Source organism: Saccostrea cucullata, unplaced genomic scaffold (assembly GCF_032062105.1).
Source record: "Saccostrea cucullata isolate Sc308-1 unplaced genomic scaffold, CSIRO_AGI_Scuc_v1 ctg3007, whole genome shotgun sequence".
Classification (NCBI taxonomy): Eukaryota; Metazoa; Mollusca; class Bivalvia; order Ostreida; family Ostreidae; genus Saccostrea; species Saccostrea cuccullata.
Genome location: NW_026919901.1, coordinates 7,084 through 23,674, shown reverse-complemented (window position 1 = coordinate 23,674; position 16,591 = coordinate 7,084). Strand labels below are relative to the sequence as shown.

Below are 16,591 nucleotides of genomic sequence, written 5' to 3'. Positions count from 1 at the left end.
ATTGTTCATGTTATAGTATTTTCATTTCCAATAATTTTCTTTAAAAATTCTTCAACAAATAGGAATTTCACTTAATTAGAATGAACAATGCTTGCAATTGACAATCTAGAAAATTTGCGGAGGAATACGTTTTGGATTCAGTATGACTGGAGATTAATAATGCTTTTCCTTTCATTATTTTCAGATGAACACTTCTTTGGCTAGGGGAGACCCTTCTGATCTGAATGCCATGAATACACCTCGAATCCTAGAGCTGGATATAAACAGAATGCTGATTGGCCAAAATACTATCAGGTAATATCAGAGCAAAAGATTTTGATTGGTCCTTTCTAAATTGCAAGTTTTTCGAATTGAAAGCATTCATTTGGCTGCTGGTTATGCCTCGTCTTGAGAGAAAACATAGTAAAACAACTGACAGAAATTGTACATATTTTGAAGATTTAAAAATTACAATCAACATTTGGATAATCTTGAGTTGATTTTGAATCCATGTTTTATTTTCAGTTCTAAGTATGGATCCCCAGGCCTGACTGATGACAGGTTGATAAACGCCTCACAGAACAACTTAAGATCCTATGTCACTGTCAACAGACCAATGGTCAACTCTACACGACCAAGGTCATTTACTGGTAAGTTATTTGTAATTTGATTTTGAAATTGCAGATCAGATCTAGTTACTTCGATGATATGAAAATTGACCCAAGGCCAAAAAACATAGAAAACAACTTTTAAGTAAGTCTGAGTGCATGATTATGAGTAAAGTGATGATACAATTCCAAGACTGTATAAAGGAAAAGTAAATCAGTATAGCTATCAAGTAGAAGTTATTTGAAAAAATAATTGAAATTCTCTTCCTCTAGGTACAAAAGAAGTTCCAACGACCACCCCTGTATCTCGCTCAATCACCTCTAACAGTGCGGGGAACAAGCGAGTACGACTCACCGAGTCTGAGATGTCTAACCGTCACTCCATCCCCAGCACCCCTCCCCTACCTCCTATCTCCACCCAAGACACACAGAACAGGGACCCTTTAAAGGTTAGCAAAAAAATCACCAAAATGCATTGCCTTTTTCTTTCTTTTTTTAAAGGAAAAATTAAAGGTAGTAGATGAAAATCAATTAAGTGTTTAATGAATGAGCATTGATGCCAAACATACATGTAATGTATAAATTTACTCTTTATATCAAATTTGATAAGGGCTGAGAAAAAACCTTGAGATATAAAATTACTTGAGATATGAGGAGTTAAATAGCTTAAAAAATAGATTGGAAGATCTACATCTCTTGATAATCCATGGATTGGCGATTTTGATGTTAGAGACACCCATGATTAACTGTATCCCCAAATTGCTTTGTCTCTCTTTGTCTTTTCATCATATAGATTAACCTCAATATATTGTGAGATATAAGTTAGAGAGCATTGTATGTAGCACTGATTTATATTTTTATTTAATTTGTAGAACCTCCCAGGAGTCCTCCAGGGTCATCATTAAGAGGGTCACCAACCCCCAACACCCACATAAGGGAGGTCATATCACCACTGAAATAGACATGTATAGACAAAAAATGAACAAAAATAGACCACATCAGGGTGGTCATATCACCACATCATCTGAAGTAGACAAAAAATAGACAAGCAGTTCACATGTACTAAGCAACATCTTAAAGCTTGAAGGAATGGGTCTGATACTTCTTTTCTCTGTGGAATTTTGCTGAAATATACTTCCAGCATTGACAACAGATTCTGGCTTTCTGGCATGATGGACTATGTTAAGTGATAAAGAATAATAAGCTTTTAGGGTAAAGAGTTTCATGTGGTTGATTGATTTTTTTACATGCATGACCTTCTAGTTAAACTTTTGAAGTGAGTAATGTGAAATAGGCATGGCTAGACTATGAATTTTGAAGTTTGTATTTTGATTGACACATTTAGCGACATTGTTTATTAGCAATTAATTGACCTTTAAGGTCAAATATGGTAAATCCAGGCTACTTTGTTTTATTTTGGAATGAAGTCTTCTTTGCTTGTTTGTTAAATATGTTATTAAAAAAAAAATATGCATAAGAGAAATTGTTCTTGAAAATTTTTACTAGTGCTAACTATGTAAATGTTTTGGTTGCTTAAAAACTTCTTGTTTTTGTTAAACACATGAAAAGAATTTTTATAGATAACATTTTTATTTTGAAAAGAGCCGTCCATTTATTACTCAGTTTAACTTGTTTAATTCAAGATTAAAACTGAGCAAATTTTGATTACCTGTACAGTGTCATTAAAGTTTTTATGAAAACTAATATTATTTTGATTATCTTGATATTATACTTTTTTTTCTAATCAATATTTCCAGAAGTATTGTGATCCTTTTTGAAAACAATTTGAGAATTGTGCAGATGTTATGTTTATAAATATTTTATATTTGTTTTTGTCATGATTATATATTTTTAGAGAAGTTAAGAATCTGTGATATTGAAAGCCACACCAAGTTCACCGTAAAATTATTTTTTTTATTTCTCACAGTCACTGAATTTGAAAGTGTCATGAATGTTTAACTAGGAGTAAAATATTGACCATTTAAAACAATGGTTATTTCATAAATATTCAATTTTCAAAGATATTGTTGAAATTCTGTGAATGTATGACTGTATGACTTTTATTAGCTACCTTGCCATGCTTTGATGAACTATGTATGAATAACTATAAAACATTCTTAATACTGTGATAACTCTTTTGTCTGTTAATAAATACATTGCTAATTTAAATGTTTTATTGTTATAGAGGGTGTATCTTGAAGACAGATAAGATATTGGTAACATGTTACAGGTATTTCTATGCACCAGTAATTAAAGATTCGGGAATATGCGATTTTTTTTCCCTCTCCATCCTTCTATTCATCACCTATGTGGCACAGTGGTTATAGTTTCTGCTCTAGAGTCACAAAGGAGTTGATCCTTACGTCATGGTTTTGAATCCCACTGTGGGACGTGGAAACCGATCCCTCGAATGAGACAGTATAAACCGAGGTCCCATGTTGAAGTAGGTGATGACAGGAAAAAAATCCCTCCCTGCTCAATGGTACTGAGTGCTGAGTATAGGACAAAATTTGCAACTTTCCACCAGCAAGTGGTGGCGTCTCCAGATAAGTGAAAAATTTTCAAGAGGGACGTGAACAACAGACAATCAATCAGTCCTTTTTTTGTAGCTGTTTGCAAAAACTTTGCCCATGACTTAGTGGTTTGAAACTATGGTTTTCATATTTTACATGTGTATTTTTGTGACGGGGCTTACTTTGAAAATCATCAAATTTGACCTCTTTACCTTGAAGTTCGACCCACTTTTGCACAAATTTACCAATCTTGAACCTTGGTTATAACTTTTGAACAATTGGTGCTTTCATACGTCTTTCTCGGAAGGCACATACAGGGACATTGTATCGTTTGTATGGAGGTCTGTATAATCTCAGTTCCCGATTGTTATTGTCTTAATGAACTTTCGCTAAAATGATTGCTGTTCTTTATCTCAATATTTCAAATTAATTTTAAATTGCATAGACACAGATTTGAAGTAAATATTTTCTTAAATTTTCAGTATAATATCACGACTTATATATTGTAATAGCATATCACATAAAGTACAATAGATATCTTTTTTTCATCTTTAAGTTATTGAAACTTTAAATTTCTGAACTGGTTTGATTGACTCATCCTTGCACTTGCACAAATTATAATTTTTTTCTTAATACCTCTGAAAAGTGGCAATTTTGTTGTGCACCAGGTGTGTTCAATTGTTAAAGTCTGCACTGAACAGACTGATCTAATACTGTGAATGCGTTTTCCTTTCGAAAATTTTACCTTGAATTTTCTAAATTATAGTTTTATTATTTTTCATTTATATACAACAAAATTTCTATTTTTCTTAAGTATTAAGAATAAAATTATAATTTGTGAAAGTGCATTGACATGTCAATCAAACCCTACCAGAAATTCAAAGTTTCAAGTACTTTTTATTATATTGTGCAATACTCTTGTAATGTAAAGGTCCTAATATTATACAGAAAATGTGAGAAAATATTAACTTCTAAACTGTGTCTATGCACCTTTAATTAATACCACCCTACGTTTAAACGAGAACATAATTATTCGCTTAATATGTAGATTTACTTTTCCTTTCGTCAGCTGTGAACGCTACAGTGTATTTGAAACTCACATATCAATTTAAAGATACCAGATAAATAAAACAACAACAAAGAATATTAATAGTTGATATTTATACGTGAATGAATGGTAGGCCTATAATTGGAAAAAAATATTCTCAAAATGTTACATGCTTACAGAATATCAAACATACTTAATTAACCAATATTCAATTTCCATCAAAGTCAGTCACTTTCATCTTCATCTGAGGAAATTGAAACTTTTTCAAACTCAACATCTAGATTATTCTTTTCTTTTAGTAGCTTTAGTGCAGAGTCCAGTCGGAAACAAACAGCAAATTCATCGGGTGATATTCCCCGCATATTATCGTCATCTCTTCGATCAAAACTGCCCAAAGATGCAAGTGCCCCTTCACTACCTTCGCTCACTTCTTCTGGTCTTTCTTCTGCCCGAGAGTCCTTAGCTTTCGTGGCTTCTGGCGTGGTTTCGAAATCGCTATTATCGTCAGCATTGACGCCGTGCATGGTTCCCACAAGCATGCCAAGAATATGAACATTTTCTTGATCCGCTGAATTATCAGGAGCAAAAACTATGGACCCACTATCCCCTGGCTCGCAAAATTTCCCGCCTTTTCCCAGAACCAGAAATACGTCTTTTCTGTTGCCAAACATTTTTGCCATAAAGCCGGAACACTGAATGCGACCATCTGTCCAACCCGATGTCGCTCCATTTTTATGAACGTAGTCGAGTGTATTTTCAAAAGATTCAGTAGTGTACACGATTGCATTGCATTTTTTATTCTCTGACCGCATAAAAGCTACTTTACAATATTTTTGAACGTCTTTAGAAACTTCTACCACAGAAAAATCAATGAAATGTTCTTGCTCAGGAAGACTAGTAAATATACACGATCCGATTTTACATGGCGCGGACTCTTCATTCAGTTTGCCATAGGCACACATATGAAGACGCGGGAAAACATGTCCACACGTTAAAATATATAAATCTTCAACTGAAACCTGATTTCTTATCATGGCACCTAAAGTTGCATATGAAGTTAGTTCTGATTTTATTGTAATTTTATTATCGCAATATATTTGGTCTCCTTGTTTCAAATAAGGTTGAAAACGAATACTTTTAGCCAAAAATTGAAGTTCGACACTTAGAAGAAATTTTTTATCAATTTCCTGTAATTCTTCTTCAAGTTCTTTCTGATCTAACGCCTCTTCAACAAAAACTTTGAACTTTTCGTTTCTCCAACATCCAAAAGCATTCACACCAGGTTTTCTGTATTAAACAAAAATCATTAATAAAACTGTTAATATATGTATTGAGAAGAAATTATTTAAGCTTATTTTTTCATTAGATTGATACAAGTATCACATTACCTGATTAAATTATCATGAATTCTCTCTGGAACTCTATGCATAACATTTTGTTGCATATAAACAGACTTATCGCAGCTGGAATCCCATCTTTTCAACATCTTCATTAAGGATATCGATTCCTCGACTTTAGAAAAAAATGTTTTTGAATCTTCAAATATTGGTTTAAGGCTTTCCAGAAATATAAACAGAGGTTCTTCAAGGCATTTTGTAATTGCTTCTCTTAAGCTCTTCTTTTTATTTTCAATAAAATGAATAAAATTGTTTGAAATTTGTGGAATTTTTGAACAACCATGTTCTACGTAGACAATCTGATTCGAGTAAGATAGCTCCCCAAACTGTAGATGAATCTAGAAACATATGTAAAAGTATTATTCTTGTTTATTAAAGCTGCCCTGTTAAAAATACTAAACTTAATTATAGTTTACTATAGTTAATCAAAGTGTTAAGTTTTCACTATATTGTAAATCAAATTTTTAAACGTTTGGTCACTATAGTGTCATAGTTATAACTATAGTATTTCAAAGTTTTCAAAATTATCAATAAAGTACCCGTACATTGAAATTCAAAGTTTTTACCATGAAAGTTCCCATAATGATCAGTATCAGAATACTTAAGTATTAATAGTTATCACTTTAGTAAATCAAATTGTGAAAGTTATCACTATAGTAACTGAAAGTTTTAACTAATATGATAGTAAATGAAATTAAAGTTTTCGTAGTGTCAAAGTTATCACTTTAGTTAATATATAGTATTTTTTTTTTTGCTAGGGTGAACACGATTCGTAAAAGGAATTTGTCCGCCATATTCGATTGGTTAGTATATCTAAGGGCCCCTATATAAAACCGATGACTTCGTCACTCTTTGTATAATCAGTCGTCACCGGTGTAGATGTATGTATGCTATACAATACTCGGTAGCGACAAAAATAACTATGTACTTCTTTTAATGAAGGAGAGTAAGGCATCAATGAAAGTCACTTACAACAGATACAGAGGTATACATGACCAACGTGATGACTTTAACTTTTCTATCGTCACCTTCCCTTACTTATGTAACAATATACTGGTACCTTCATCTCCTGCATACGGATTTTACACATTTCAGTTGATTAGATACGCAAGAGTATGCTCTTCGTATGAACACTTTCTGCAACGAGGTAAATTATCGACGAACAAGTTGATGAAAAAAACATTTTAGAATGCTCGTTTAAAGTAATCATTTCGTAAGTTCTATGGTCAATACAATGACCTTGTCAATAAATACAATTAATCATTGAGTCAAATGCGGACTCACGTTTTTCATGCATGCTAATTGTTATTCCATTATTCATACACTGAATTGACGTTATTTCCCGATCATGACAAGAAGCACACGGTGTGTGTGACCGGTCGGCAGGGGTTGCCTACTCCTCCATTGCACCTGATCCAACCTCTGATGTTTTGGAGGTCCATGTTTGCTCTGCTCCTATTTTGTATTGTTTTATGGATTTTTGATCTGGAATACTGTTCGTTATCTCCATGTTTTATGTGCAGCGTACAAACAAACACAAACACATAAGTGTAATCAGATATATAAGATTACCGTCACAAAGACGTCTCGCCATTTCACGTCAATATCCATGATAATAAAGCAGGCAGATGTTACAAATGCGAAGAGTTTATCCTAGTACTGATATCGTAGATATTGGCAGTTATATCAAAAATGTTGAATGCCTTCTTACGAGTCTTGTTCAGTTTTAATTAACATAGAATGAACTTTGCTGTCGGTTTAAAACACAGCTGTTGATGACAAGTTATGATTTATTCTGACAATCAAAGAAAACGTTTTACCAACCGTATCATGTTCCACGTCATCAGAGTTGCATTCAAAATAGACATTGACTCGTGGTGACCAACATTTCCTACCATCTCTATCTTTATATCCTGAAAGTGAAAATTAAAAGTTGTTGAAAGTTAATTTAATGTCCTTAACTAACTTGTTTTTAATGTATATATTCTATGGAATCGAAACAAGATGTGGATGTGTACATGCTATACTAAACACCTTTTCTTTTAGAGAGCTGACGTAGATTTCCTTTCGAGGTATCTCCAGAAACATTAATTTTTATCTGAGGATTCTTCAGATCAAAAAGGGTACAGTCGACTGAGTCTTTCACTGTATCTTTTAATTCTTCTGCAAATCTCCTTACAAGTCTATACATATACTCAAAATGAGGAAAACTTTCACAGGAATAAAATATTTCAGTAACTTTTTCTTCTTCATCTGTTAGGGAAAAAATAAAAGAAAGATGAAGATGAATTGATCTTCTTAGAATTAATCTAATAAAAGGAAATTGGCATTTGAAGTACATTATGTTGAAATTTACACTCCTTATATTTCAAAGTATTTATTACCGGTCATTTTCATGAATAAATGCCCAAAGATTGTTAAATGTACACAATCACTTTTTGTTTAGAGAAGTAAATATATGTTTCCCGAGAACTTAATTATCAACTAAATGACAACTAAATAATGATATTTAATTTATCAAACAGTTTTACCGTCATCTTCTGTTCTCTGAGGATTGAAGTTGCTTAATCTTAAAGCCTGTGAATCTGAAATTTGAACAAGAAATTCTAAACATTGAAATTAGATGTAAATTCGACATTGTCTTGTGTTTAAAATCTTTCCTTTCGTTACACAGCTTTTAAGTGTTTTCTAAAAATGACGTAGGAATTGTAAATAGTTTCGTTTCCTTTTACTACCATTTTCTTGTCAAAATAAAGAACATTCAATAATTTCAATTTTAAGTTTCAAAATATGAACAGTTTAATTCGGAAAACAATGTAAAAAGAAAACATATTGAAGAGTTAACAAATCAATCAAATCATTAAAAAAAACTGTATTTTCGAATAATATGTAATAATAAAACAGAGGCAAGAAAGTGATACTGTGATTTTCGAAGAGATGGCAGAATTCAGTTTGATACAAGACGTCGATGAACACATTTCTGGAGCAAAGAGATGTCATTAATAATGTTTTGAACATGAAAAGGTACACCTGATTTGATGTTTTATATACTATCTGAGAAGAGGATGCAATTGAAATATATAGCAACATACCTGCTATGGCACCAAATCCCACCTCTAACATTTTGAAGGCCATTGTTTGCCCCACTTCCGATATGTAAATTATTGCTTCAACATGTTCAATGAACTTTTAAGCTTGTTTTCTGTTCGATATCTCCATATATCTTATGCAAAGATTTTCCTGATTTTATATTACCACCATACAATGAAAAGCCTTTTTTGAATTGCCATATCATTATTTAAGACATTCATTACGGGTGAAATACTGTATGGAACATGTGATAATGATATAGATAATCAAAAATTGATTAGTATTCGAATTTCCGGTTAGAACGATCAAAACGCATTAAGTCATTATAAGGTGAAAGAAGAATTAACAAACATATTAAAATACTTAGGAAATTGAAATTACGGATTTTCGTTTTACTATTAAGCATTTTACAGTGCTATAGTCGACCTCCCATGCATTGTGCATTACAATTAATTATTTACCAAGGACTGCTGTGTTGTCAACAGATCGTTTTTCCACATTAAAATCTGCAAAAACATCTCTTCCATGGACACGTTTTGTATCTTCTTCCTAGGAAATACATTTCAAGAGTAAAACTTACATTCACGTCCAAATGAGCATTCTCCATGATCCCCTGATATTATCTAGAGCATTCACATACTGAAGGTAAATAATGATTTATAAAAAATGCACTTTGATAACTGCATTAGCAGGTCATGTTTGAGATCAAAGTTTGAAATCATTAAAAAAAAGAATGAAAATGTAAAATGAAAAAGTAAATATTTACCAAAATACGTTTCATTACTAGATTTAGCAGAAAATGTATTTGCCCCTCGTTTATTTCTTTTAAACATATCCCGCTGGCCATCTTCAAACATTTAGTACCCAAACTCCGTGACCATAAGTGTAAAACTTCCCACGTTTCTCTCCAAATTATTATTTGTTATAATCAAATTATTAATAATCTTATTAAAAGACCCCAATTGCTCAATGACCGTAGATGCAGAATAAAAGGAAAAATTTGCAAGTTTTCACTAGCAAAGGGTGGTGCATCCATGAGTTAAAAATCTCTGGAGAGGGACGCTAAACAACATACAATCAATCATTCAATCGATCTTTTCACAATGCAGTGTACGAGGGTGTATCAAAAAGTTTATGGACTAGCGTTATAGAATTAAAACCGTTTCAGATACATCAATGAATTTTGAAATATCTAATTAGCATCATCTTTTCTTTTTATAGAATAAACTACAAATCATAATAATTATTTTCTAATAAATTAGTAATGTTTTTGTTAGCAATGGTTCGTCAAGGCGGCGCAACCTAGAACACGACGTTTTTCCGACCTAAATGTAACTGAGAAAAACTCTTTTGATATGAATATTTGACATCCAAAAAATTCCGTAAATTCAGGTATGTGTTGGGACGCAATTGTTCCTTAAAATATAGGATTTTAGCTTATTATGGAAGTTCTATGAAAATTTATCGTAAATTTTACTTGGAGTGTCCAAACAAATGAGGCCTTGAAAATGACGTCAACTAGGGGGAGTGGTTTCCTTTTCCAACATTCTATAAAGTTGTGCCCCTGAAAAAAACTAAAATAGACCTAGGAAATGTTCAAACTGGCTACAGAGAAATAAAATGCATCCAGATGGCTTGTGTTTTAGATGCCAAAAGAGATTCAGAGAGAAAATTGATGCAAAGTTAATGTCGATTTGTACTCAAGGTATGAAAAATGAATCACGTCAAAAATGACGTTGATCAAGTGTTGAAAATATTTAACTCCACAAAGCAAATTATGTTGGCAATATCAGGCGAGGATCTCTCCAAATGTATAAATCCATTTGCAATATTATATGCATTGAAAGTCACTGTTCCTGACATTGTAATGTCATAAAAACAAGAAAGTTTTAAGTCCATACTCTATCCCAGGGAATCTTATCAAAATAAGTGTATGAGGTAAAAGAAGCGGAATAGTAAACAATGACGTTGCCAGACGTCACGAAACTAAACGGCGCCGGCTCCAGGTGACCATATAATGACGTTTTTATTTTAAAATAATTTGGCAAATAATGAACGTATCAAGCTAAAATTTTCAACATAATATCTTTATTTTTTGTTGTTTTATGTTCCTGATAAATGTTGAAAGCACAGACTACATAGTACTTATTTTGTAGCCTCAGTCCTCGAACGTTTTGATAACCCCTCGTATATAAAAATTTTCATATATTGCAAAACACACACACACATAAAACAACCAAGCTCATTGATAAACGTGATTACTTTAACTTTTATATCGTCAACTTCCCTTACTTATGCAGCAATATGCCTTCTTCCCCTGCATACGGAGTTTATATATCTCAGTTGATTTTATACGCAAGAGCATGCTCTACGTATGAACAGTTTCTAAGGCGAGGTTGGTTACTGACAGGCAAGTTGATGAAACAAGAATATCAGCAGTCTCGTTTGGGGTCATCATTTGGTGGCCATGTCAGCAAATGTAATTTGTGTTTTGGTCAAATGCTGACTGACGTTTGTCATACTAATTGTTAGTCCATTCTTTATACACTAAATTGACGACGGATTTTCCCGTTATTTCCTGATCATGACAAGGAGCACACGGCGGGTGTGACCGGTTGGTAGGGGAGTCTCACTCTTCCATGGCACCTGATCCCACCTCTGATGTTTTGGAGGTCCGTGTTTGCTCTTCTGTTTTGTATTGTTTTGTGGTTTTTGGTCTGGAGTTCTGTTCGTTGTCTCCATATAAGTTTCATTTGAGTTTTTTTTTTCTTTTTTGCTACACATAGTAATGAATTTAAACATTGTTTTTAGTGATATTAGCAAGGAAGTTCCTGGGCTTATATAACTCCACGTAATAGAACGTGTATCACTCCAGTGTCATTTCATTCAATGTACCCTTACTCCGTTACCAGGTTCATCTACAATATGTCAACGAATACAAGACAATTTTTCCCATTAATTAAATTTCTGATTCCTTTTTATTAATCTTTACACATAAAAAATTGATTTTAAGATTTTTAAAGGTTAATACAGCCAAATAACATAATTACAACTGATTTATATGTGATAATGTCGCACTTACTTTATCTTAAAGTGTTGTGTATTCGGACAAATGTATACAGAAACCAAAATATTTTAGCCGTATCAATTCTAGTATGTCATGTTAAACCTTTGTAACAGTGCTTCATTAAAATGGCTGACGGTAAAATGAGCATGATGATGCACCTGTCGGAGATATCGATGGAATGTGCATAAGAGAAACAGGTGTTTACTGATTTCCCTGATTACACATAAAATGTGATACCCTAAATTAAATTTAGTGTAAATAGTATTTTTGGCGCATTTTGAACTTGGCTGTAATAGTAGCTTTGAATTTGATTGTAGATTTCACGGCATGCAAAAATGACGTCACGATCGCATTCGTTTACAAAAAGCGTGGAATTTCCTGAAATGGACAGAGTCAGGGTAGTGACAGAGCTGGGAGGTGGTTGGTTTGGGTGGGTGGCAATACTAGTTGTTTATAAGAAAATGATTGTTTTAGACAATATTCGTCTCTTGCAGATGACGGAAAGTTGCAGTAAGAAGTATATAACTTATTAAACTGCCTCTGATAAACATCTTGAAATTTCATTGGTCGGGAAGAATACTGTATCAAACCATGTTATCCTGCCTATCCACATTACATTTTCCTCAAAGGACCCCGTATATTTCCGCAATACCCTTCTCAGTGGCTACATAACGAATAATCTTAATCACATTTGTAAACATAAGAAAACTACAAATTAAAATATATTTCCATCCAACAATTTTAGATAAATAAATTGATACTCATTTAAAGGTGCATGAACACAGATTTGAAGTTAATATTTTGTGTATAATACAGCTGCTATAAATTCCGCTATAATAGTGGTATTTCACTATTATGAATTATCTTTTCTACCGTAAATTCGACAATCCTAGTTCTATGCGGATTGAAAGTTAATTAAAATATTATTTTTTGTACATTTGTGAAAGAAATTGGGACTCAGAACTGCAATCACTCGTTGCTACGTTAAAATGTAACTTCCGTTTTAAAAAGTGTTTTCTTATATTATTAAACGCATCGGCAGAAAATTTAATAAAATTCATAACATGTGAGGGTACTGTCTTTCCTGATATACTTTATTTTATCAAATAAAATATACATGACTATCTTTAGTCATGTTGTATATTTTATTTGATAAAATAAAGTATATCAGGAAAGACAGTACCATTTTGTATCCATTTTGATACCCACCATGTCTTGCGCTATAAACAGCAAACATGTTATCCGATGAGATCGAGGACAAATGCGGCTGAAAATATAGCGGAATCTCACATAGTGAAATACCACTATTATAGCGGAATTTAAGTTTCCCCCAACCTGTTTCTAACATTTCTAACATATCTACTCTGAATATAATTGTATTTCTGGATTAAAGTTTTACTATTTTTCACTAATACACAACAAGATTGCCACTTTTCCTAAATATAAAGAATAAAAGTAAAATTTTTGAGAGTGAAAGGATGTGTCAATCAAACCCATCCAAAAATTTGAAGTATCGATAACTTTAAGATGAAACAAAAATTTTTAATATATTTTTGTGTAAAATGCTATTAAACTCTATAAGTCGTGATATCATACGGAAAATACTTAAACTTTAAATCTGTGTCCATACACCTTTAAGACAAAGTGTTTTATTTTCAATAAAAAAATATTTCAGATGCAATAATTTTTTGAGTTAAAGATATGAGAGACAAAGATATTAAATAGTGTTTGAATTAAACAAAACTATTTAATTTATAAACTGTAAAGTACATACATTTATACAAATACCATTTTGAAAATGATGAGCCATCTGTCAAGGTAAGACTAGATGTTATATACCTTAGAGTATCAGTCGTTCATCTAGTGAAATGTCCCGATTTTGAAAGAACATATACTTATGTTCAAGTTAATAAGAAGTTGACATTATCATGGAGAAAAATTGTCAAAATGAAATAAATTTTGGAACCTCACCATGCACTTTTATAATTTTTTATTTGGCAGAAAGCCAATCAATTTTCTTATCAAATCTATAAACACTCTGCTCAACACGCTATCGGCTATTCGGTTCTTACCGGACATTCGGTGGATAACAACTTTTGGCATCTAAGTAAACTATTGCAAATAAACACTGTAAAAATAGAAACAATGAATGTTGAATGTGCATTTTATGAACAATAATGAATACAGATACAAAATAAAGACCCAATACATCTTATAGTAGCACTTGTGAGTCTTACAAATTGTTAAAAATTGCAGCAAAACTCGACAGGAGTTAGTTAAGGTTGGAATGGAGGGTGTTGAGTTTAGTAAATTGCCGTTTCCTTCCTAGACAACGTTATATGGACTTTGAAATAGCCTGTTTTTTAAAGAATGAAGCTTATTTCAACTTATGTTATACGATATAACGTAACTTGGTCAGTTTACGCTTTATAAACCGCTTTGCGGTTTATAAAAAAGCGTAAACTGCCCCAAGTTATGTTATATATCGTATAACATAAGTTAAAATAAGCTTCATTTCTTATAATTTAATTTCAATGTAGTCAATGAGACAATTTTCCCATTAATTTCCTTCGGAAAAAGGCTTCAAATATCGCATATTTTAAAAGTTAACATCAAGCGGAGTAATACGTTTTTGACGTAACTCATTGTGACGTAGGCAAGTTATGTTATACAAAATGGATAAAACCGTTTAACCAATCAAATGACGTGTTACAATTCAAATTAAATTATTATCGTTTTATCAAATGTTAAGATAAATAAATACATATTCTCGTTGTAAAAGTAAGTCGTCGTTTGTGAAAGTCAGCGTTAGTTTGGTATCAAGCAATTAAAGAATCTAGACTTAAAGGTGATTTAAGAAATTCCCCAAAGGTGTGTTAAACCGAATATGACCTAGAATTCAAACTTTTGAGACAAAGAGCAATTGACTTTAAGTACTAGTTTTACAATATGTGTTACAGAGGGAAGGGAATTATTTTTGAATGAAATATGAATATACATCATAAAGAACTGTTCTGATTAACCAAGCTCGACAGTCTATTGAAACAGTAGAGTAAACACAGAGCTCTTCAAACATCAGAGGTTGGTTCAGGGACCAAGAAGGAATAAACAACTATTGTAGACCGGCCACGCTCGCAGTGTGCTCTTTGTCTTTATCGACCAAATGAAAAATCCACAGACAATTCAATGTGCAGGTGGAGCTCATACTCGGATGAAGGATGGAATTCGTAAAGGTTTGGACCTCACCTGAAATCGTGATTAGGAAAGTTTTTTTTATATTTAAAAATAAAACAAATTGGCACCACTCCCCCGCCATTGAAAAATTGCTTTTTAAGGTGTTAACTAAACCTTAATTTGAGTTTGTTATTATAGTCTGTTGTCTGCCAAAGATTAAACACTTTGTTAGCTAAAGTATGCAGTTATTGTTGAAATAAAAAAATCATGTTTTCCGAACAACTGCTTCCCTTGCACCGAATGCCTGATAACGATTACCGAATAGCTGATTACGCGTTAAACAGAGTGTTAAGATACCTGCGCAGTGTGTATAACAAGGAGTGAATTAACTTCCAAACAGGTGCTTTTTTCTTCTTTTATTTTAGATATTTTCATTATAGTTTTCTTTTATCATTAATTAGAGAGGACTTATGGAGGCTGACTCATAATATGCAACAGTTTTCCACAAAACGCATTTTTTGTCAAATATATTATAATGCTTCTTACCACATCAAGCATTTTTTACATTAATATTCACAAACATTTCATTTTCCCTATAAATTACATATCATTTGCTCTCTGTTTTTCAAACTAGCTTTTTTCGCCAAGATGTTTCTCATAGTATTTGACTTAGGTGAATTTGTTCATGAATAGTGATTTCTTTTTAATCCATAAATTCGTTACTGAATTTGATTTCACATAATATATATAGTACACTACAGAAATAAAAATTGAGATTATTTTTTTTTTGCATTTTCTTACCCTAATCATAAATACTTAACATTAATGATGTTTTGCATGTATGATATCGAGCCTTTATATTTTGTTTCACTTTATGTAAGTTTTGCTGGTATACAGATCTCATTTGGATAACCAGACAATCTATCTTTGAAGCCTTTCTCCCCCTTTTTTAAATACAAAGTATAAAACAGTATTCGATACATGTTACACACTTATCTCTGTCACGATCTAACTGGAACAATCCCGCGGTCAACCCTTCAATGAATGATTATTTGGTTTGCCGATTTATTACGTCGCCAATTTTGATAAAATCTTACTTATTCGAGTAAAGTCATGAATTCTGTGATGTGAAAATATGAAAAAAAAATATGCCAATGCGCTCTGTAGATCATATAGTTTCTATGAATGACTTTTGTAACATTATATTTCCAAAAGGCATTTACTAGTATATAAAAACATGAGCTAACATTATTTTGCTGTTTTTGAAATTCAAAAAACAAAAAAAATGCTAGGAGTCGACCACCGATTTTGCCCATTAAAATGGTGTTTCTTAATGTACATGGCATTTCAACCTTATTCATGTTATTGTATATTGTTGGGTAGTTGGGTAGTTAATCAATTATTATAAATTATGTTCGCTTTTTAAAATAACTATATTATTGATTCATATTACATTGTTACTTTAATTGTACCATATTATAGATAATATGTTTACAATAAACAGCCCATACCTCACAGATAATTGTTTTTGTAAAAAATTAATAAACAATAATCATTAGACTTTGGATATATATATTTTTTTTTACAAAATCAAGTGCTTGTGTCATATATCTTGTGCTCAGTAACTAAATAAATAAAATTCCTATATATCACTGATTTCGGAAATTTATCATCCTTTAGCTCAGGGGCGCTTGACGTTTTTAGCCTTTATTTAC

The 16,591-nt window shown here is 32.1% G+C and overlaps 1 protein-coding gene and 1 pseudogene across 2 annotated transcripts; one reads left to right on the top strand and one right to left on the bottom strand.

The window, feature by feature from the left end:
* The window catches only part of LOC134239940 (golgin subfamily A member 4-like), a 56,139-nt pseudogene extending 53,383 nt beyond the window's left edge, over positions 1–2,756 (top strand).
* A 1,515-nt stretch (positions 2,757–4,271) lies between these two features.
* Positions 4,272–13,549, bottom strand: LOC134239924 (uncharacterized). Of its 2 annotated transcripts, none has more exons than XM_062722059.1 (7): positions 13,477–13,549; positions 9,097–9,184; positions 8,077–8,130; positions 7,580–7,798; positions 7,370–7,458; positions 5,537–5,883; positions 4,272–5,435 (listed from the first exon to the last, which is right to left on the bottom strand). In XM_062722059.1, exons 1-7 carry the CDS (start codon positions 13,510–13,512, stop codon positions 4,373–4,375), a joined length of 1,896 nt encoding a protein of 631 aa, XP_062578043.1. In that variant the 5' UTR covers positions 13,513–13,549; the 3' UTR covers positions 4,272–4,372. The 2 variants fall into 2 exon arrangements, with proteins under 2 accessions (XP_062578043.1, XP_062578048.1); XM_062722064.1 differs by lacking the exon at positions 13,477–13,549 and adding an exon at positions 9,402–9,457.
* Between the last annotated feature and the right edge of the window lie 3,042 nt (positions 13,550–16,591).